The sequence below is a fragment of the Topomyia yanbarensis genome, chromosome 2 (genome assembly GCF_030247195.1).
Source record: "Topomyia yanbarensis strain Yona2022 chromosome 2, ASM3024719v1, whole genome shotgun sequence".
NCBI lineage: Eukaryota > Metazoa > Arthropoda > Insecta > Diptera > Culicidae > Topomyia > Topomyia yanbarensis.
Window position 1 is genome coordinate 325,133,263 of NC_080671.1, and position 24,608 is coordinate 325,157,870.

Below are 24,608 nucleotides of genomic sequence, written 5' to 3' on the forward strand. Positions count from 1 at the left end.
TTATTGTGAAAAAGTTTTTTATGGAGTCGCAGGATTTTTCAATGCAGATAATTTATTTTCTCATAAAAATCTAGTAAATTGAAATCAGAATTAATTTCGACGTTGCGATAACGTCGAGCGTAAGTAAGTTTTATGTTTTCTTATATTAGTTTATGACAGCAATGATGGATATAAGCTATACGTCCGTAATTTTCAACACGCTTTGACCCATTTTACAAGATGATATCACTATCACTCGATCCAGTCTACATCCCATGTATCGATTTGTTTCCTAATTACGGTGTATTGATGTAGCGACAACAGTTCATCTGAGAACAAAAATCGACACAATCACAACAGTTAATAAATTTCAAATAGTTTAAAAAACAAGCATATACCTAATAGGATATCATTCTTTTTTTTTTTTTTAATTTTTATATATAGTAGGCACGTTGATGAAATCATGCAAAAACATTCAATAAATAATCTGGTTTCAATTTGAGCATTTAATAAATTTTATCGGTTTTCTCTTCATTTCAGGGTTGGTAGGCTGAACCATTCTCGTCCGAAGATGGAGCTATCCCACAGTCTTACGCTAAATGAGGACGCTCTGAATCAACTTCCAGAACAGAAGCGTTCGGTGTTCATTTTTGAATGGCTTCGTTTTTTGGATAAAGTGCTAGTTGCAGCGCAGAAATCGGACATTAAAGGATGTCAAAAAAAGTTAGTAGAACAGTTGACGCAGCACATTCAAGGTTCACCGGGACCTCCTACAAGGAAGCTTATAGCTCGCTGTTTGGCGACGCTGTTCTCCGTAGGCGATACATTCTTATTGTTCGAAACAGTTAACAAGTGCAACGACATCTTAAAGAACAAGGATGACTCTCCAAGTTATCTCGCGACTCGACTAGCTGCAATATGCGTCGTTGGCTGTATGTATGAGAAACTTGGTCGAATGATGGGTCGGTCATACGAAGAAACAGTACAGATTTTAATAAAATCTTTGAAGAACGCAGAGTCACAAGTGCGAATTGAAATAATGCTTACACTGGAGAAAGTATGTGCAGGAATGGGTTCGGCAATTTCCAATGTTCACAAAGATATTTATAAGGCAGTTCGTTACTGCCTTACCGATCGCGTGATGGCAGTTCGTGTAGCTGCATCCAATTGTTTACTTGAAATGACGAAGCACGCTCCCTTTCTGTACACTTCGGAGCTGGAGAGTCTAGCCGCATTGTGTTTCCGGGCGTTCGACAGCTGCAATTATGAAGTTAGATGTGCTGTTGCCAAGTTACTGGGGACACTGATTGCATGCACGCAGAACGGTAGCCTTAAAAATTTCAGCAACATGAATTCTTCGGCATCGAGCACTAAATCGATTCGACCGATATCGTTGGACGAAGCACTTGGAGTTCTAATGGCAGGATTTCTACGTGGTGGTGTATCATTTCTTAAAGGAACAGGAGAGATTATCAAAGGCAGTTCAGGAGTGAATCGTGAAGTTCGAGTTGGCGTAACCCATGCATACGTCATATTTGTGCAAACGATGGGTGGTTTGTGGTTGGAGCGTAATATGCAAAACTTCTTGGTTCATGTGCTTGATTTGGTCGCAAATCCTAAAGCAGCTTCGTCTCATGTAGATGCCGTCTATTCTCGAAAGTGTATTAATTTTATATTGCGGTCCGTTATTGGAAAAATGTTGGGAGAAAAAGCTCAGACTTCTGCTTGTAAAGAGTTAATTCACGTGATAGCCAAACAGATGAATTCCATCGATTTTAATCCAGAAAATGCAAAAGACTCAAACCAGGAAACATTATTCAGTCAGCATTTATTGGTATGTGCACTACAAGAGTTAGGCAGTCTTGTACTGCTTTTGGGGACAACGGCTCAAAATCTACTTACAGACCAATCGCTTAACTTTATTGATGCGACTTGCGCCGTGCTGATCCACCCGTGCATGGCTGCAAGATTAGCCGCAGCTTGGTGTCTCCGTTGTGTTTGTGTGGCCGTACCTAGCCAAATAACTCCCTTGATAGATCGATTCATTGAGGCTATTGAGAAAATGAGAACTTCACCTGATGCCATATCTGGGTACAGTGGTGCACTAGCTGCAGTATTAGGCGGTGTGCGTTATTCACCACTTGGCATTCCACACACAAGAGGCAAGGTGATATTCAATACAGCCGAAGAGTTACTACGAACTGCTAGTCAGAACAGTCGATTATCTTTGAATAGAACGCAAGCTGGTTGGTTGCTAATTGGCGCGATCATGACTTTAGGGGTCCCCGTAGTTAAAGGTTTACTTCCCAGAATGCTGCTGTTGTGGCGCAATGCCTTTCCTCGCTCTACAAAAGAGCTAGACTCAGAAAAGGCTCGTGGAGACGCTTTTACGTGGCAAGTCACTCTAGAAGGACGAGCAGGCGCACTTTCGGTAATGCACAGTTTCCTATTACACTGTCCGGAGTTGGTAACAGATGATATTACACGTCGTCTATTGACACCCATTGAAAGTGCTCTGGCGATGCTTATCAAGTCAGTTTGTTACATTGAATCTACTTTATCGATTTGACAACAAAGTTCCTCCTTTCAGCATAACATCGGTTCTGAAAAACTATGGGCAGCATTTGAAAGCACCGACGGCGATGGTCCGATTGCGTTTGTATGAAACGCTCTCGCTGCTACCGGCAAATGCCTTGGAATCATCTTACACACATCTGCTGCGCATGCTGGTGTCCGAGTTTACATTGACTGAAAATCCTGCCAACACGACGACATCGCTTCTACGTCAAATGTGCCACGCCGACGATTCTATCATTCTTGGCACGTGGCTGCAGGAGACGGATCATCGCTCCATTGAAGACCAGGTAAGTTCACCGGTCACACGAGCACGCACCAAAACGTCCTAAAACCAACTCTTTATTTCTACATTTATTTTTTCCGTTTCTTTTTTGTTTATGATTTCCAAACTTCTTAATTAGAAGATGGAACCAAACCGTAAAGCCGATCGTGAATATGTAAGTTAGCACATAACATAAAACCTTGTGGCCATTTTTAACGCTCACTTTTGTGCTTGACATACATGCTTTTTGCCGTCTCTTTCGTTAACCTTCATTTGTTTTTTTTTCGATAAGTATTCCGTTCGTTGACTGTTCGTTGTCGTATTTTTCATTTCAAGCGAGTTTGAAATAATGGTCACGTAGCTACATATACATATAATAAACCATTTGATATATAATTACCGTAGACAAGCAATTAGAATCCACGCCCGAATTTATTGCAGACTTCCAGATTTTCTTACGAGTCTTCTCGGCCTCGATTGCAAACAGCTGGCAGATTCGGAAAGAAATTTTCCCAGATTCATGTAACTATGATTTCTGCGGTCTCTGCAGTCATAGTCAACGCCATTAATATCGATGTTTGTTGATACTTCGTAATGATTGTAAATCTCCTTTTTGTAGAGTAGACATGAAGGGGTTACACCGCTGCAGATAGCATAGCATAGCACGAACATCTGCACAAATCGTAGATGGAGTTGCTGAATTGAGCAAAGCCATTTACCCGAAGGACATTTGCCCGAATGTCACATAAACCCGAATGTCATTCACACGAATGCCACGAACACCCGAAAGACATTCGCCCGAATGCAACATAAACCCGAATGCCATTCGCCCGAATTCCATATACCCGAAAAACATCGAAATGTCAATCGAAAAATTTAATTAATAAGATGAAATACAAATTTTATTACATTTGAAGTTATGAAGAAATTAACACTAAAGTTATACCAGTCAAATAGTTAATCCAATCACCTGGTTTGTATGATTTAACTAGGGTTTCCAGTTTTAACTCCTTTCGTGAGTTCTTTTTAGACTTTTTAGCTGTTGGTACCGCTTGTAGTGTACGTAAAACATACGTACTAGGGTTTTTCTCTTCAAGCTGCAACTGCTTCAACACACCATAGAATTTCCACGGCTTAAACCGTTTCATTTATTGTGCTAGTCTTCCACATTATTGGTGGTTCTAGGAATCTTTGTCGATACATTTTCGAAAACTGACCACGAAGCGGGGGGCAAAGAAGGGTTATCGAGAAACTTTTTGATAAGTTTCCTTCCTACCAAAAATACAATTTTTACTAATGTAATACAAAAAATCGACGAGAGCCTCTGGACAACTTTTCCTCAATTCTTCGAGTGCCATTAGAATACCTTTATGGGGCAAGAAAGCCAAGGCAACAACTTGTTTGTAAATTAGTTGTATTCGGTGATCTTCCGAATATTTTGTCTGACGACCAAGTTGTTTTATTTTTCTGAAAAAACTTTGGTTTAGATGGAAGAATCATCCGTGAATTAGGTGGAAGAATCATCCTGTCTCGAAATCCAATATTACGTAGAGAGCTATTTGGTATATTGATTCAAGAAATTGCTGTTTTGAAAGAAGGAATTAACCCTTATGGTTGAGTATACCGGGCAGACGAGTGGATCAACAGTTTCTTTGCCAACTTATTTTGCATGCAGATCCAAGGATTTGTCATGTTTGAAAGAAGCAATCAACCCTTAATTGTGGGAAAAGAGCTGCTCATGTTTAAAAGAAGGAATCAATCCCTAAGTGTGAGTAAACCGGGAAAACGAGTGGATCACCGGTTTGATTGCGAGGGCTATTTGGTATACAAACTCAAAGAACTGCTCATATTTAAAGAAGGAATCAACCTCTATATTTCAGTAAACCAAGCATACCAATGGATCACAGGTTTGCCGAGTAGGGACCTCCGCTTCGGTTCCTCGACCTCGGTAATTGTGGCAAAGCCGCATCACACTAGCTTCGCCACATAACATTTATGAGCTACTATTTACTAACGGTGTTGTGCCAACTTCCACCATGCAAGATATAATTACTAATTTAATTGATTCAATTCGTTAACGGAACATCTTAATATAGATTTACCTCGATCGATGGTGTTTCCGAAAGATTTCTTATTATTTTGTCTGGTTTATCACAAGATTTCACCGCTCGAGCTTACAACTGCGTCCTATATGCATCAGTTTGCACCTGAAGAGCATTTGTGGCGTTGGCAACAGAACCTCAGTGACGTCGGATAGTACACCGAAAAGTGATGTCGCATAGCCACATTGGTCAGTGTACGGTTGACTAATGTGGCTACGCCACATCGCTTTCTGGTGCACTGTCCGACTTCGCTGCCGCTCAGTCGGCTTTAAACTAGCTATAGCCCCTTTGTTTGAGTAAACCGGGCAAACAAGAGGATCACAGGTTTGCTTATAACTTCGGCGACGGGTGGATCAACGCCTCGTCCAACGGAACCTCAGCGGCTTTGCGCCGCTTCGGATCCTTGGCCTCGGATATGCGCCCAAGCCGCATCACACTAGCTCCGCTGTATAAGCTCACTTGTTCAGTTTATCAAACTTTGGTTAAAGATTTCACATTGGATTTGGTTTATTTAGGTTAAAATACATCCTTTTGGAAAAAAAACCGCATTAACGTCGGACTTCTATAACTAAAGTCACTGAACTAAATATTTACCGATTTTATATTATGCTTGAGTGAATGTGGTATTCGGATTAATGACATTCGGGCGAGTGGTCCATTCGGGTTGATGACATTCGGGTAAATGGTCCATTCTGGTAAATGGTTTTCGGGCGAACGTCATTCGGGTAAATGACTTTCGGGCGAATGTGATAGAACCGTCATATCAGACTTCGCAACGATCTACAATGACGTAGACCCGCTCAACTCCATACACCTGGCCACGTCCTTACAAGCGTTTTTATTTCATAATAGTCCTATCGTTTGTATGTCGTTTCCCGGAATACCATTTCCCGGAAAACCATTTCCCGGAATGTACTATTTCCCGGAATATCATTTCCCGGAATGTCCCATTTCCCGGAATGTACCATATCCCGGAATACTATTTCCCGAAATGTACCATTTCCCGGAATACCATTTCCCGGAACGTACTTTTTCTCGGCAATTTGTTATACTATTGAAATCTTTTCTACTTTGAGAACATTTGCATTTAGAACTATGTTGCTACTCAAATATTTGTTTGGTTACCTTCACAGCTTGTCTTTGCTCGCTGATCATGTTAATGAATTTGGAAAACTAATTCTCATGCATATGTAATTTTATTTGAAATCATTATCAAACAATCGAAGGTACAGAAAATAGCTTATGCTAAAAAGAAGGCGATATCAAAGAAGGTCGTAATTAAATTTAAAAATAATCGCATTTCAAAAATATGCTATGAAAATTTTAAAGAAGGCAAATCCATTTCATTGTATTTATTGTATTTGAATCAATGAAATTCTAAAATAATTTCCATTGATTTGTTATTGTTCCTAAGAAGGCTAATTCACATAGAAATTTTTAATACGAAGTGAAATTTAAAATAACTGAAGGCGTTTTCAATGCACTGTTACTGTAAACAAATATTAGTGAGAATAAAAAGCAATGAAGGTCTAAGAGTATTTTCAGAGAAGCTTCATATAAATTAAAATAACATTCTACAAAAAATTCCAAAGAATAATGCATATAAGAAGGCAGCATCTCAGACAAGTACATTCACAATCTATAAAATTTCAAAGGTTCCAGGAATATTTATGACTAAATTTTAGGAAATGTTTTTATTTTTTCATTACTTTTTACCTAATCTTAGTGAAAATCAATCCACGTATTTAGGGCATTTTTAGAGTACTCTGATTGGTTATCATAAAAATGTTGCCAACGGTGTGGAAATTACAGCCTTTTCAATTTCAAAGATGGCCGCATTCTGAGGCGTTCTAAATTGATCGTTACGAATTTACACTATCCCCTCTAATGTTTGACCTAGTGTCAAAAACTAAAGTTTTTTAGATTCCTTAGAACGATAGCAAATGACTTTTTTTCGCCATTTTAATTTTACGCGAAACGCTGAAAATATCATTAAAATCAGCACCCCATCATTTATAGAATATCTATCCGTCTTTCAATTTCATTGCTTTCGTTTCTCTTAGTCTTAAATTTGCTGAAAATGGCCAAGAAAATCGATACAGACTTCATTTATTAACTAAAATCCTTCGTATATCGCTGGAGAAAATAATTTAGAATATGCTGTGAATATTTCAAAGCTCGTGGTTTGAAGTGGATTCGAAAATAAAACGCATTTGAAGTTTTCAGTACGCTTGGAGTTTACCTAAAAACGACAGGGCAGAATTAATAATATATACAATTAGGTATTCTGTTCGCCTTCCATTTTCTGTTATATCATTTTATTTCAATAACAAAATTTTCAAATCTCAAAAATTCTGCAGTGGTGTATTATGCTTTTTACCGAAGATTACCACGCGAAGGAATCGATTCAAAATAGTAAAATGAAAATATACCTTTTTAACTGAATCCGCAAAATTTGGAACAAATATGAGGCAAAATATAGGGCCTGTTAGTCAGGAATTAAACGGTCATGAATTAATGGAATTTATTCACCCCTTCACTACCGGCGGTGGGAAAATTGGAAAGTATTTGTTTCTCTTTTGGTACCCATTTAATTCATTGATATCCTATCCATTTGGATGCTTTTTATTCACCTCTCGATTTTTTAAATCCTTCCAAGTTTCTAATTGGTTCAAAACCAAAAGTCGTTCGTAAGCTGTTCATATAATGATCAATTTAAATAAACTTTCCTAACATCGCGGAATCGTAAAGATTAAATCTTTAGAACGACAGTTTTGCAATCTTGTCGCTCTTGTTTTTTTACCACAATAACCACTCAAAAAAAATTTGAAAATGAAAATGTTTGAAAACAACTTTTTATGTTCTAAATTAGGTAAAATTTAGCATAGCAGGTCTTCTAAAAATAAGTTTGGTCGGTGAGGTACGAGTTTTTTTTATTTTCCGGGAAATGGTATTCCGCGAAATGGTTTTTCCGGGAAATAACATTCCGGGAAATAGTTTTCCGCGAAATGATACATTCCTGGAAATGATTTTCCGGGAAATGGTACATTCTGGAAAACGATATTCCGGGATATGGTACATTCCGGGAAATAGTTTTCCGGGGAATGGTAAACCGGGAAATGACGTACAACCAGTCCTATCATCTACATATGAAAAACGCTCGGAACCGAAACAGTTTTCATCAGAGTTAAAAATAATCGAAGTTCTTTTGTGACGGCTGAAAATGAACCTGACGCGACTCGCGGTGAATAGAAAAAATATTCATTCACATATCCATCCTTATTCATTCAGTTGAATATCGTACAATATATTCATTTCACTAAGGCCATTACAAATCTTTTTTAAAAATTATGTCACCCCCCCCCCCCCTTCAAAATTGCTGGAAAAAATCATGGGGCAAATATTTTTTTTAATAACCTCAATTAAAAAAATTGTCACTTTTTATAAAAAAACAATAAGGGACGATTCATAAATGACGTAGCATTTTATGAGCGATTTTTAACACCCCCTTCCCTATCGTAGCATTTCGTCACAAACCTCTAAATACCCCCTGGTAAATACGTAGCTTAACGGTAACTCTGCACCCCCCCCCCCTTGTCCCTGCAAAATTTAAAATAAAACGAAAAACGATGTTAGTTATTCCCCTTTAAAAAAGCTACGTAGCATGACATGACCCCCTACCCCCCCTGTCGTCACACATCATCACAAATCCATCCCATGATTTTTTTTTTTTATTTTGAACAAGAATGGTCAATATGGTAGATAGGACGTCCGAATAAAATCGTCGATCCAGTCTAACATCAAACGAAACGTTTACTGTTCGCGGAAGGAAGGAGCCGCTCGTGAATTCTCAAACAAACATCTCATGGTAAGGCTAACAGACCGACTTCTGAATCGATCCCATTTTAAACGCAACAGTCGACAGAGATCGGTAGTTGCATTCTAAAATAATTCGTATGAACTTCACCAGATCAAAGTCTGCTACTAAACCTTCCATTTAAGACTAATCTTGTGAAAATCGAATTAGCCGTTTTCCAAGGAACCGAAGAGACTTTAATTCTGAAATATTCCAAGAACTACGAACTTGCAAAATTGTCGAGAAGGACGCTGGAATCAAAAGGACTTTGTCTGACCATCAGCGATCAAGAAGGCTCTAGCAAAGCTAAATGTAGATTTTACAAACAAAGGTACCATCAGTACTTACCGCAGGGAGAGCCGGGAATCCATTATCCATTTTAATGTTTGTAGCCTTGGAGTGACAGGAAAGATGAAAAGTGTGCGAGGATATACCCACAGCGACCATCAAGCGATCTGGTACAGCATTGGTAACCGGACACGGTTTGAATATCGAGTGAAAGTGGAAAACAGCGATCTTTCACAAGCACGTGTCCGTCGAAGAATTTAAATTTGGGGGCATCCTCTTCAACCTAAATGCGAACGAGTTAATGGTAGTACTAACAAGGGCGTGTAATGCGACCATACCGAGAAATGGGAGACCGAGAAACGGTCGTCGGCTGTAATACGACGATTACCGATTTACGTATAAGTTATTTCGACCTTGGAGAAGAAGTTAGAGTGCTCGTAGTGACACCGAAAGAGAGAAACGAGCTGCACGAGCCCCTTTTAACAAAGCAGTCGAGCTGAACAAGAAAGCTTGAATTGATGAGCTTTGTCACAAAGCCAATGCGAATTCTCGAGGAGACGCCTACAAAGTTGGCATGGCAGATAAAAGACCCAGCTGCACCACCTGAAAGGTGTCCGGAAAAGCTAGAGGTCACCATCGAAAGGTTTTCCCCGCAACTTGAACCAATTTTTGGCCGTACAGTGAGGAGGATGATCACGATGAAGAAGCTCGAATTACCGGCAAGCGGCTGATCGAGATGGCGAAAGCCATGAGTGGAAGGACCCAGTACCAGCCTCTCATATATCGCAGAAAAAAGCGATATATGAGAACCCGGATATGTTCAGAATGATCCGATAACTGGAAGCGACAGAAGCTGTTGCTGCTTCCGATGCCAGGAAACCTTGGAGATCTTCCAGCTTATAGGTCAATATGTCTCTTGGTACTGTTAAAGAGAGTAATCCTGAACAAACTAACTAAGTACACGGACCGTGAGAACGGCATGTCATGCAATTCGACTTCGTTATAGGCAGGTCTACAGTGAATTCCACCCGAACGGTTGTGGGAGCTGTGATGACAACAGAGAAAAGGATATCGCTATTGCGTGGTGGTTACCTTAGACGTGAAGAATGCTTCAATAGTACTAGCTAGGAAGCAATCGCCCATTCGTTGTACAGCATGAGTAACTCTGCAGTATATTACAGAGCTACTTTCAGTACCGAACACTGATCTATGAAACAGACAAGGGAGAATGACAACTACAACTGACGTTCCTCGGCCCGACGCTGTGGAACACAGTGTACGATGGAGTATTAAAGCTGAACCTTCTCAGAGATGTAACGATTTTCGGTTTCGCGGATAATGTGGTGTTCCAAGTAATCGGAGAATCACTAGAAGAGCTGGAGGCACTCGCCACGGAGATTGCCCATCATAAAACAGGGTTGGTGTTTGTGAATGTCTGAACTATTGTCTAGAAAGGAATCGCGTATTACCTGTAGGACAGTTCAAAGCTGAAAGAGGCAGAGTCAAAGATTGCTTGGATTAACTGCATATGTCACTTACGATGAGTGCACAGTGTGATTCCGTAGATGTCCGGTATGGAATGCACTGTATAATTAGAGCTCTTAAGTAACCCACCTAGTGTTGACTAGCAGCCGAAAGACAGCAACAGGCGAAAATCGCGGTCGGAGAACATATCATCGGCTCGAACTTTTAAAGTCACGACGATTATGCTAAGGTGAAGACTATGAGAGTAATCACAGCTTTGGTTGAGGCGCCAGTGTACCGGGCATCACGAACCATCTGGAATCACCGGACCGAAGACCGTGAGCAGACTAGTTCCACCGTCAGGAACTAGATCGAGTGAGGCGCCAGCGGTTGGTCGTCGAGTTTTCAGCGAACCAGAAGCTACGGTCCATCCGGTATCGCCGAACCAACATCGCCAAGTACTGGTTGGCCATTTGAGTAGGATTTATGGACTATCCGAGTAGATTGCGACAAAACTGGGAGCTAAATGACTCACGCAACGGGCATCGGTATCGGGAGAAATTCCGCTGCCGAGGAATAAATGACTCACTGAGATGACTCGCGTAAACAAGAACTAAATGGCTCACTGAAACGGGAGCTAAATGGTTCACGGAAGTTCCCCACTGCGATTAACCGAATAGGTGTTCGGAGTTAAACGGCTCGAATGTATGCTCTATTGCATCATTTTGTCATAACTTGTCCTGGACAATATATAATCATTTATATACAAAGACATACCTTAAGTACCACCATTAAAGCTGAAATAGATTGTTAAAATCATGTAAATGGAACAAGCAAATGGAAAATTCAACAAAAGAAATATCTCGTGATCTCGATCTTGTACAGGGTATCTATCTTCGGAAAACCTGTTCGGAAGATCAAGAGCTGTGAAAGACCAAATAGTTTTCAACTCTACCACTAGGTAGTGCCAGTGATCACGCTATTTTTTGAGTTCACTGTATCTCCAGACCGAATCAGTCTCCCCACGATATAACGCTTTGATGCAGTCTCCTGGGGAAAAAGGAAGGAAGAAAAGTAAGGGTTGTTTTAAGTGGTTATGGACGAAAGTGAGTCACAGCTAGTGTCAATGCACTTTTGAAACTTTTCAACTTTACTATAATAAACACACATATAGACATTTTAACATCTCGACGAACTGAATCTAGTGGTATATGACACTCGACACTCCGGGTCTAGCTTGACAAGTCGAGTTTCAGAGTGATTGCATTCCTTATATGAAAAAGGCAAATATGAACTGATGATTCCTATACGTTTCATAAATCCATACGACTGCACAACAAGATGGAGGAAAATGCAAGTATTTTGAAGATGTACACGGAACAGAGCCAAATGACTATCATGTACCAAACAAACAAATTTTCAAACACAAGCAATAAACCAAACCTGCCGTTTCCACTAGAGCTCGAAAAATTATAGTATGCACATAATGTACGTTCGCCAGTCCAGATGTAAAATGCTACAATCCTGTTTCTGTACATTGTTATCAAGCAGGGTCATCTTTGACAATTTTTATGCTTTTTGTGTAAAGTCGGTCCATGTGCCACTACAACGGTACGAAAACTATCCAAGCAACCAAAAGTTCGGATAATACCTAAAAGTACTCCTTAATGTTCATATTAAGTTCTTAGTGATCATTCAAGCTTTTATTGGGAATTTAGAAACACATTAAAACGCTATTAGAAATTGTATTGTTCGGAAAATTATTTAAAATGAAAAACTTAACCATCCCTTTTTTATATGAGCTTTTGATTGATTCAATAAAGTTTGCTTGAATTATTTTAGTAAAACAACCCCGCTATCCGAAATCACCCTGCGGAAACGTACACGAGAACGATCGCAGGAAAATGTGAAATGAAAAAAATGCTTTTTTAGTTTTAATAAAAATAAATATTTATTTTTTGTTTGCCACCCCATTCAGAAAAAATTGTACTTGGACATAATTTTTAAAAAAGATTTGTAATGGCCTAATTATCTAGGAAAATGTTTTCAAATGCCGATAAAGCATATGAAACAACAATCATCACTGCTTACATTGTGCCAGGGTCTATTTTGATGTGTTTGATTCGTTGCTGCACGGTCGCTTCGTGTAATAATCGGAGACGAATGAAAATCTGTATGGATGAATGGGCGGTTTGTTCGTTTGACGTTTTCAGCTGCGTCACTGAATATTGAAAATGAATGCGGCTGAATATGATCAATTTTCATTCAATGAATTTGAATATTTTTAACTCTGGTTTTCATAGATGACGGAGATATAAAAATGCAAAAAAGGGAGCTGGGGATTATATAATCCTGCATATATTTAGTTTAATTAGTAGTGTAATTTAAAAAGAAAACGCAAAGAAACTATTAGAAACGATCTCAATAATATCCAAAATGTGAAATTCGTCCTTGCTTAAAGGCTTTTGATGCCACTTCTTAGGGATGAACGTTGTCGAATCTTCATGATCCGTCGCTTGAGACAACATTGTTCCGACAACAAATGTGGGGTTCGAAATTCTTCAAATTAGACGGTTTCATACTGGTTTTAACACCACCATCCTGGTATCTTCCGTTTCTGAAGCTGATCGCCTGCCGAATTGTTCTTCAGTTCTTCCCGAAAGACACTTCCACTTGTTTCGCGAATCAACATTAAACGACGTTTTCAGAATTTTACTTATGAAGCTGGTTTTTATTATGGAAAACTTCTAAAATGGCAACAAAATGATGCAGGGAAAAATAACGCAAAAAATACGAACTGTCTCGAATTACTGAAGGGGTTACACCACTGCAGATCACGAAAAAATATGCATATTTCGTGTATTTTCTCGACCCTATAAAGAAGTGAATCGAGATCTGTAAAATGGGATTTAAAAAAAAACTAGGTAGTTGTGAAGTGCAAACAAATTTTTTCTCATTTTTTTTAAATCCTACATACGTCACTAAAGAAATCAATTTTGAATATACTGTGAAAGTTTCAAAACGATAAAAAATCATCTATTTGAGTTGAATAGGGGAAAGTGAGGCAATGTGAGCACCGTAAGGTTGAAGGCAAATATATTTGCAGCAAAACAAACAAATAATTCCCTCTATTGATAGAGCAACACATATTCTTCATATGCAGTTATTAAAAGTGCTGAAGAAAATCTTTGAAAATAATCGTTGTTTGTAATGATCGACTTTTGGCTTGGTAAAAACATTGTGGGGAAATATGAGCAACCTTTAGGGGCAAATGGTCATGTCGCAAAAGATTATATTTTAATATTTAATATTATTTTGGGCTGAATGGAGAACAGTGAGTATTAATGTAAGGTATGCAAACTAGTCTCGATGGAACTATCCAAGTCAGTCTGGGATGAGTCTACTTTATACTTCTGTCCAAGTCAGACGTACAATTGAACCAAGTAAACAACAACTAGCGATCTCTCGATCTAGTGTGCATTGTCTCGAAAACAAAGAAAATATTTAATTTATTCTTGCCATCATGAGTAAAGTTGACGAAAAAACTCTGCTCCGACCCAACACAGCGGTCGTTGACTTTAAATTCTGTTCAATACGATTGAGTTTTCGTGAAGTGGAATACCTGCTGAAGGTGAAGATGCAGCTTAGGCTTAAGGAGGTTATGTATCTTCAGTATCATCATCTTTGCAATGTAGTACTCGTATCATTCAACATGTTAGCCCAAGCCGAACGTTTCGTTTTGCAGAACAACTTGAAGCACGTGGCTGAAAGTGATAAAGTTGGAATAAAGATTCCCGTGTATATATATAGAAAAAGACTACGTTAATGTAAAGCTAAAGGGCGAACACGAAATTATTGCGACACATTCAACAGGGCATAACTTTCTTACCATTGGGTAAAAATCAACCAAATTTTGCACACTTTCTCATTGATGTGTATTGTTTACATGCTGTCAAAGTCGAAGTCGTGTTTTTCGATTCAACGAAAATGGAGGTGAACCAACGCGAGTCGAGAGAACAAATTCTTTCCAAACACCTGGAATTTCCTGACCTGTCGCACCGGCAGTTGGGAAAAATATTGAACATTCACCATTCAACCGTCTCCAGAGTGTTGAAGCGGTTCCAGGAGCGGTTGACGTTGGACCACGGCATAGGAGCTGGAAGAAAACCAGGACCGGAGAACAAAAAGACGTCCAGAATGCAAAGAAGAGAGCTGGACTACATACATACAAGGTACAGAACTTCCCAAACCGCAATGAGCGGCAACAATCGACGGCTAAAACTCGGGCACGGAAGCTCTACAAGAAGATGCTGACAAAATATGGCTGCTGTGCGATGGACGACGAAACGTATATAAAAGCCGATTTTAAGCAAATCCGGTGTTGGAGTTTTTCGCCGGCAAGAGCAAGTTCTATGCGGACGACAAATTTAAGAAGAAGAAAATGTCGAAGTTTGCCTCCAAATATCTCATTTGACAGGCCATCTGCTCTTGCGGACTGAGGAGTGTGCCTTTCGTGACAAAGGGCACAGTAAATGGCGAGATCTACAAATCTGAGTGCCTCGAGAAGCGCCTTTTGCCGTTCTTGCAGCAGCACGACGAAGCTCCGCTATTTTGGCCAGATTTGGCATCATGCCACTATTCTAAAAGTGTCCTGGAGTGGTATGAGGCCAATTCTGTTCATTTTGTTCCAAAGGACATGAATCCGCCAAACTGCCCGGAGCTGCGCCCGGTGGAGCAGTACTGGGCAATGATGAAGCGGGAACTTCGAAAGAGCAAGAGACAGTCAAAGACAAGAAGTACATGTTAAGAAAATGAAAAAAAACAGAAACTGGTACCGGATGACACTGTAAAGACTTTGATGGAGGGCATCAAGCGAAAATGCGTTCAATTTTACACTCAAGGCTCCATCGATTAACTTTTCTTTTGATTTTTGAAGTAAATATATGTATAAAACTACCCTAAAATTTTGGTTTGATTTTAAACATTATAAGAAAATTGGCATGACATTTTCGGTGTCGCAATAATTTCGTGTTCGGCCTTTACATGACCTTTCACCACGTATTCCTCCTGATCTAATTGCAAAATACATGTCACAATACGGAGTAGAATCTGTTACACGTGAGACGTGGAGAAATTTCTTTCCAGGTACATCTAACGGTGTTCTTGTGGTAAGGATTTGCGGGTCGAAAGACCTATCCCCTCCCACTTGACTATAAAATTAAAAATTCATGAAGCTATTATTAACCAAACTACGTTATGCACCCATGAGGGGCAAACTCCTACATGCAAGTATTGTAATCAGCTAGCACACCACGGACAACCTTGCGCGGAACATACAGAGGAGAATGCATCTCTACCGATTGCCAATGCATCCACGGCAAACCAACCAAAAAGAGTTTTCAATACCAACACCTGAACCCCAAACGGTTGCCAAATTTGTGGCAGCTGTTCATATTGACAACAGCAAAAGCAGCATCCAGCACCCCAAAAACCACTGTAAGCAACATCGATGAAGAAGATAATAACAATGACGACGCATTTACATTGGTCACCCGTAAGTGTAAGAAGCAAGAAAGAACACCTGATCGCGAGCACCAAGACACTTTTAACGATGATGACCTTGATGTGAATGACAGGAGAAAATTAAATGATCCCCATGACGCAGCAGGCGAGCCGCGAAAGATGGTCTCCGCTCGCAATAAAAAGTTACGCGCGAGATCCAACGAATAGTCAATAATATTTGTTTTTATTTTTATTTTTACATATTGTAAACACATGAAAGATCCACAGCTCCGTTAAGCTACCGCTATGAGCCGTGTCAAACGAAATAATAAAAAAAGTCTGTCTAGGATATCACATACATTTGGAGCAACATCAGATGTTGCTTTAAGCTATTCTCAACCGCTATTCGGCAGTTTTCACGCCGTCACCCGCGTTACGGCTTGGTGAGGCCCTTCAGATTGTTGATATTCGAGCTTGTAGAACTAATTGAGCATCTCATATACGAGTTCGAACGCAAATTGTTTCCCCGTGCACTCCAACTCGGATGAGTTTACGCAGCGTATTCCAGTGGAGGAGCGTGAAAAGCAGCTCACCTCGCAGGAATATGGTGCCTATCGTTCAATAATGGTTCTTGGCTTTCTGTGGGATCCGAGCAACGATCTGATTCTCATCGCTCGTCAACATCAACAATTGACAACGCCGGCTCGACCAGCGACCAAACGGATCATCTACTCCGAGATTGTAAGATTTTTCGATCCATTGGGGTTGTCCTCACCGGTGAACGTAATCTGATGCAGCAGCTAAGGAAGACCAACGCAGGATGGGATGAAATACTGGATGAACAATTCCAACAACAATGGCGCCTGTTGCAAAAATCACTGCCTCACCTAAATTTCGTTCAAGTGACTTTTCCGAATATTGTGGCCTACGAACTTCATGGGTTTGTTGATGCTTCTGCCGTTGCGTATGGTGCCTGTCTTTGCTTGCGCAATATTTCCTCCGATGGTTAGGCACAATTGAAACTACTCAGCAGCAAATCAAAGGTCGCACCACTGTATGAGGTAACCATCCCGAAGAAGGAATTGTGTGCTGCTGTACTGCTAACTCGCCTAGTGGAAAAGGTACTACAATCCATACAGATGACGTTCCGAGAAACTGTACTCTGGTCCGATAGCACAATCGTCCTGGCCTGGCTGAAGAAGGCTGCCGATCGTCTGCAAGTTTTTGTACGAAATCGCGTTGCAGAGATCCAGAGAACCAACGGAAACAACAAGTGGTGCTACATTCGCTCGGCAAGCAATCCTGCTGACGTGGTATCGCGAGGTCAACTGCCGGAACAATTATTAAACAACGAACTTTGGTAGAACGGCCTCGAGTTACTTTGCTCAGCCTACTATGAATTAGAAGATTCTGATCAGCTGCTTCCAGAGATAAAATTGGTCATCACTATGCCATCTGTAAAGGTCGAACTCTTTCGGTTTGCAACTAAATTCAACAACTTTCGCAAAGTACAACGCATCATGGCATATGTTTTGAGGTTCGTCAACAACTGCCAGAAGAAGCATTCCCTCGATCATATTCCCAATCCTTATTTGACTATCCGAGAATTGCGGAGTCGCTCATCAAGATTTCCCAGCACGTTCAATTGGCAGATCAAATTTAACTCCTTCAGTCTAATAATAATTGCAAGCGAATCGGAAATCTTCATCCATTTATCGAAAATGGCTTGCTCCGAGTCGTTCACTCCAAGTTGCCATATGCAACAAAGCATCCAATCATATTGCCCGACAAGGATTTCATCACGACGATGCTAATCACGACGATGGAAGGTGGAGATTTCGTAGTTGGTGAATCTATTGCCTTGTACGCAGCTCACCTGGGTTCAATTCCCAACCCCGCACATAGGGTTAGAGATTTTTCTGAAGATTTCTCTAACCCGACAAAGAGGCGAATGACCCTAAGGTTAAAACCTTTATAATAAAAAAAGAAAACAATCAGGACGATGCACATCGAGCTGCTTCATCCTGGCTAACCAGCGCTCATCAACGTCATTCGACAGTGGTACTGGCTGCTCAAAGCTCGCTCTACCGGGAGAGATTACTCGCAAATGCTTTCGTATGGGACCGGGAGCCACAACGCAGCTAATGGGGAATCTTCCACAATCACGGGGACGGTCATAGCGTAGTTGGTAAATCGATTGCCTTGCACGCAGCTCACCTGGGTTCGAATCCCAACCCCCCGCACATAGGGTTAGAGATTTTTCTAAGAGGCGAATGACCTTAAGGTTAAAACCTCTATAATCGAAATAAAAAAAAACTCGTATTTTTATACTACCACCCTCCCCTCAGGCCCAGAAGTGGTTTGTTTGCCTCTCAAATCCCAATTCGCCGTGTAAAGGACGATTCAGACGCATCAGCTTCTGTCAACTTCGACGGAACGTCACCGTTTCTTCACGAAAAGTTAAAAGTTTTGTTTGCCTGCAAATTTAAACGTCCAAGCGGCACAATACCAACGCAGGTAGATAAGTCTATTGTGTAATATCATGTAATCAAGTGTGCTATAAAAGGCCAAGACATCATCAAACCGAAAAGCACTTTTTTAAAAATTATTATGGCATTAAATTAAAAAATGAATTTGTAAAAATCCAGCCTTAGTGTTCGTTTCTTACAGCGTATAAAAACAATATAATGCAAATAGGGCGGGCATAGTGTAGTTGGTAAATCGATTGCCTTGTACGCAGCTCACCTGGGTCCGATTCCCAACCCCGTACATAGGGTTGGAATTTTTTCTAAACAGATTTTTCTAACCCGAAAAGAGGTGAATGACCATAAGGTTGAAACGCATTGTAACTCTTGATAGGACAATTATGCGTACAGTGGAAGCATTCTAGTGAGAACGTTTCTCGTCCACTATCATTATGTCTTCTGTACCTCTAGTTATATTTGTTACGTTTTCAATTTAATTTACCAATAAAACGGGGAAATTATATTTAGCCCATTTGCTGAAAGTTAAGGGTTGCAGGTACGAGTTCTCTCTGCGATGATTTATTTTTACAATTTTCATTCTTCCGTTTAACATATTCATTTTCTACCTTTTTCCTTTACTTAATAAAATAAAAAAAAAACAAATTTTATGACACGCTATAAAAGATATCACCGAAAAACCATTGTAATCGTCGCTTCTAGTTTTGCCACTAAGCTGAATTAAGTAACTTTCTAACGCCAATTGCTACAATGATTTCCTAAAAAACCACCCGATTTCATTTCAGCTGCAACCGAACAGTGCCGCAGGTTCAGGTGCATTGGAACACGACCCTTGCTGTCTATATCGTACCATTTCAAACGGAGAACAATGTCCTGGACCACTTCCACTGGGTGTCGCCGTAATCGATCAGTCGGTCACACTATTCGGCCTGATTTTCCCGAAAGTAGCCAACAAACATCGCCTGCAGATGCTGGAACATTTCGGAGAGTGTATCAAGCACGCCAAGAGCTCCCGCCAAGAAGCGGTGCAAATGAACATTTTTACGGCCTTGCTGAGTGGTCTTAAAGGGTTGACCGAAACAAAATCCGGTATTGGTCAGGAAGAAGTGAGAAAAAGTGCTTCCAATTTGATCATCAACGCATTAATCTGTACAAATCCCATACTGCGTTGTGCAGCGGGCGAGGCACTAGGACGGATAGCTCAAGTTTTGGGAGATTCTCGAATCACGGCGGAGCTTGCCCAAACTAGCTTTGATCGTTTAAAATCGGCTCGGGATGTAGTGACAAGGACGGGCCACTCTCTCGCATTAGGTTGCTTACATCGATATGTCGGTGGAATGGGATCGTCGCAGCATCTGAACACCAGTGTGTCTATTTTGTTGGCACTAGCTCAAGACGGAAGCTCGCCTGTAGTCCAGGTTTGGTCCCTATACGCACTATCTTTGATTGCAGATTCAGGAGGTCCCATGTTCAGAGGATACGTTGAACCAACACTTTCGCTGGCGCTGAAGCTTCTTCTTTCAGTACCACAATCGCATGTCGATGTACACCAGTGCATTGGGCGCGTGTTGAGTGCATTGATCACTACTATGGGCCCAGAACTACAAGGGAGTAATACGACAATATGCACTGCGAGATCATCGTTCCTCTGTGCTGCTGCTATTATGCAAGCTCACGCAGATCCGTTAGTACAAGCGGAAGCCACTGGATGTTTACAGCAACTCCACCTGTTCGCACCTCGCCATGTCAATTTGTCAACTTTGGTTCCTAATCTGTGTCAAAATCTTAGCAGTAACTATTTGATGTTACGCAAAGCTGCAGTCTCTTGTCTGCGCCAATTAACAACGCGCGAAGCGAAAGAAGTTTGTGAGCACGCAATGAACTTGGTGCGCGATGATGATGGATTTGCGCTTTCGGATTACGGATTACCGGGTGTTTTGTTTGGAATGCTTGACACCGAGAGCGATAATGTTATGATAAAAAATATCCATGATACTATAACATCTATGCTGCAAATATTGGCCGCTGATAACCTGTCCCAGTGGCTTAGTATGTGTAAGAACGTACTGACAGTTGCTTCCGAGGCGGCTCTAACAGCAGGCCCAGCTGAAGCTGCCGGCTCCAAGGAAGAACCAGACGATGCAGAAGACAATGAAGGAGATGATGATAATATTGAATTTCATGCTGAAGATAATCTAGTCACGCATCCGGCCGTCCAGCCACGTTGGCCTACGAGAGTTTTCGCAGCAGAATGTGTAAGAAAGATTATATCTACATGTGAACATGCAAATGCGGCTCACTATGACTTGCTACTGGCAAAAGAAATGCAAATAACAAAATCTCGCGGCGATTATCTGGTGCTGCATTTGTCTGATCTTATTCGAATGGCATTCATGGCTGCAACCAGTGATTCCGATCAACTCAGGCTGGAAGGTCTGAAGACACTGCAAGAAGTAATTGACAAATTCGCACGCGTTCCTGAGCCTGAATTTCCAGGTCATCTCCTGTTGGAACAGTTCCAGGCACAGGTTGGCGCTGCATTGCGACCAGCCTTCTCCCAGGATACTCCCTCACATGTCACTGCAGCAGCTTGCGAGGTTTGTTCAGCATGGATTGGTTCCGGAGTAGCAAGGGATTTGAATGATCTACGTCGCGTCCATCAATTGTTGGTCTCAAATTTAAGTAAGCTCAATGATAAAACCAACAGTACACAGTTGTACAACGAAAGTATGGCTACACTTGAAAAGCTAAGTATCCTAAAAGCTTGGGCTCAAGTGTACATAATGGCAATGATTGGTAACGGATCTGCTCCAGCCAGCTTAATGTTAAAAACACTATCTTCGTCATCTAATGCAATTACCCCGTTGATCAGTGAATCAAATCGACCAGATGAAGAATTTGGAGATTTTGAGAGTCGTGGTGAGAGTCTGTTAGCGTTGGTACAACCCGAACTGAGCAATCTATCAACACACTGGTTAGCAGCTCTAAAGGACTATGCTCTGCTGTCATTACCTTCAGACTACGCAAGTCAACTGCCACACGAGGGCGGAGCTTTTTACACGAACGACACTATGAATCTAGCCAAGCCGCATTATTTAACATCTTGGCCACCGATTCTTTACGCCGCAGCGCTCTGGTTAAACGGAGGGTTTGTCAAAAATGCAACAGAACTTACAACGGCTAACGACGACGATAAAGCAAACGCAAACGATGTAGCTAGTATTAAAGCCACAGATAAGACGAATCATAACTTGATGGCGGCAGTCGGCGGGAATGATAACACGATTTCACATGGTAGCATCAGTGCTGATCGATTTCATCTGGTATTTGGAATTTGCATGGAGGCACTCTGCAGTACAAGAACAAACGAAAAGCAGGACAGTGTTATTGCATGCTTACAATCATTGTACACTATATTCGACTCAAAATGGTCTCGTTTGATGATGACGAAGAATAAATCGCTTCCTGTGGAGTTGTGTAACGTGTTGCATCGATTGATACTAACACGGGACAGCGTTGAAGTTCAGTATCTGAGTATTTTAATAATGAAACAAACCATCACTGCAAATAACGAATCACTCGAACTGGAAAAGCAAGATAAACTGAGCGAAGCTGCGTGCAAAGCTGATAACGAAAATGTCGAAAATCCGGATATTGATAATCTTGGCGAAGGTGGCGAGGAAGGTCAAATTTTACCTGGAAAATCTCACGTCTACGCAGTTATGGAGGTAGTTTTGTGTCTACTCGCACGTCAAATCCCTGCAATGAATCCATCGCAAAGTGCACGTGTGGCAACCGAACAACTTCAACGCCAGATGACCGAGGCGAAAAATGGACGTTTCAAATTGTCCGAAGACAGTAGTCTTCTCGTGGCGACTATACTTCAGAGTATGTTGGAACTTACAAAGCTTTGCTCACCTACTGGTAAGATGAGTTGATTGTATGTAACTAAAATGTGAAGTATAATTTTTCTATTTTCCTCACAGGAGCTCTATCTATTCTTCCGACAATGCTCTATCTTACCACTGGCGTCATTAAGGAAGTGGCAACCAAATCAATCAACGATGAAACCATAATAGCCAACTCGAATATCATCCAATCGGCATTGCAATTATTGAAAACCTTAGCTACCGATCGTTATGCCAAACATGAACTATCAGCGGACGGCTGGCGAAAACTGTTACAAAGCGCGCTGGGTAAAATTATAGACCTGACTAAGACCGGTTGCGAAGAAACCAAACTGGATGAAGTAACCATGATGCTGGCCATTGCGGTTTTTCTGCTACACACTCCATCTTCCCTGGTATCAGCGCCAAATTTACAATACCCATGCATCAATCACTTCCGACAATGCTTGATGAGCGGCTCTCCAATGGTTCGTCTGAAATGCGTTCAAACCATGCGCTCGATTTTTGTCAACACAGATCTGAAAGTTTCAACTCCATACATTCATGCTTTAGCACCAAGGCTGATCGAAACTTTGTACACTCAGTCGAATCGTAGTCCGCAAAACGACATAGAGTTAGCATTTATTCTGGAGGGTATATCAACTCTAGAAGCTTTAATAGCGTTAGCAGAGCCTCAGAATCGTAAGTACACACCTTTAAGGTTTTCCTTGACTCGTATTAATTAAAACTAACTCTTATCCTTCATCTAACGCTATCAGAAGAATCAGTACAAGGTATTCAGATATAGACACTGACTTGCATGTTGAACTTAATAAACCTGGTAAATTCATATTATTCTTTTTTCCACAGGCATTCAGATGCTGACTTTGCTGGTTCCAATCCTCATCAATTATCTGCTCGAGCCGGAGCAATTGCGCACACACACAAAACAAGCTGTCCAATTGCATGAACAGTCTCTCCAATGGCTGATGAAGATTGGCCCAAAGTATCCCCAGGAATTCAAATCTTTCATGTCCCAAGCTCCGGAGTTGCGGAACAAGCTAGAATCGGCTATAAAGCGTAACCAGATGACGGCAATTCAGGCAAAAAACAAAAGCGAGGCCGCCAATGCGGTAGCTCGTGCTAGCGCGACGCAGCAGCAAAAGCCTACAATTCAGTTGAAAACTGACTTTAGTAACTTTAGCACGTCATAAAATTTGTGCGATTACACTTCATAAGTAAACTACTCTCAACAATCTATCTTTGAAACCTAATAGAATAATCAGTAGAATGTTTCCGAATAATGACAAAACACATTTTATACTTACTTGAAGCTTAAATCAATTGTAATCTAACGAGTGGAATATAATATTGGCTGTATTTATTACTAGTGAAGTACCTAGCAGTTTGCCTACTAAAGGGAATTGTGAAATTATTTAAATTTTAAATAATTGAACGTCTAATTGTTATTATCCACGTAATTTAAAAATAATAAAGTATAACAGTTATACTCACTCTGTTGCAAATGTTTTTATTGTTTCTGATGAATCGCATAAACCATCCAGATTGGTACAAGAACCCACAGGTGTGTGACCTTCTATTTCAATAGGTGTTTGAGAATGATGACGGTCCTCCGAAGAGACAGGGGTTTGGTGCAGACCTAACAAGCCGAACAAAAAAGCAATTTGGTAGGAAATACGGTTGGAGCAATCGGCAAAGATCTACGCACGAAAAATGGACTACGATTGGAAACCTGGAACTGCATGCCGCTTGACTTTCCGGGATCGACTGAATCGCAACTGCAAACTCGCAACTTAGAAGTTGTAGCATTGCATGAATTTTGCTTGGCCGGACAGAAGGTGTGGAAAAGCGAGTATCGAGCGGTTACATTCTATCAGTGCGGTGGCACAACAAACAAGTAGAGAGCTGGTTTTATAGCGCCGGGTAAGATGCGCCAACGCGTGGTCAAGTGGCAGCCGATCAGAGAAAGGATGTTTGTAGAGAGGATCTAAGGTCGTTTCTTCGACTACAGCATCATCCACGTGAAATGTCTCATGAAACGAGTTCCAATGGCGAGAAAGGAGCGCGCAGCTGGAATGTGTCTATGACAGCGGCCCGCGACAGGATGTTAAATTCATCATCGGCGACATGAACGTTCTGATAGGCCGGGAGGCAATGTCTAAACAGGTGATCTGACCGGATAGCATT

General features: G+C 40.9%; 1 protein-coding gene across 7 annotated transcripts; it reads left to right on the forward strand.

Moving 5' to 3' along the window:
* On the forward strand, positions 1-23,920 carry LOC131683806 (HEAT repeat-containing protein 5B). Of its 7 annotated transcripts, none has more exons than XM_058966127.1 (8): positions 1-123; positions 520-2,511; positions 2,570-2,843; positions 2,958-2,993; positions 19,299-22,437; positions 22,500-23,102; positions 23,180-23,194; positions 23,271-23,920. In XM_058966127.1, exons 2-8 carry the CDS (start codon positions 551-553, stop codon positions 23,612-23,614), a joined length of 6,372 nt encoding a protein of 2,123 aa, XP_058822110.1. In that variant the 5' UTR covers positions 1-123; positions 520-550; the 3' UTR covers positions 23,615-23,920. The 7 variants fall into 7 exon arrangements, with proteins under 7 accessions (XP_058822110.1, XP_058822109.1, XP_058822111.1 ...); XM_058966126.1 differs by having other exon boundaries at positions 13-119; XM_058966128.1 differs by having other exon boundaries at positions 13-119; positions 2,961-2,993.
* The last annotated feature ends 688 nt before the right edge of the window (positions 23,921-24,608 follow it).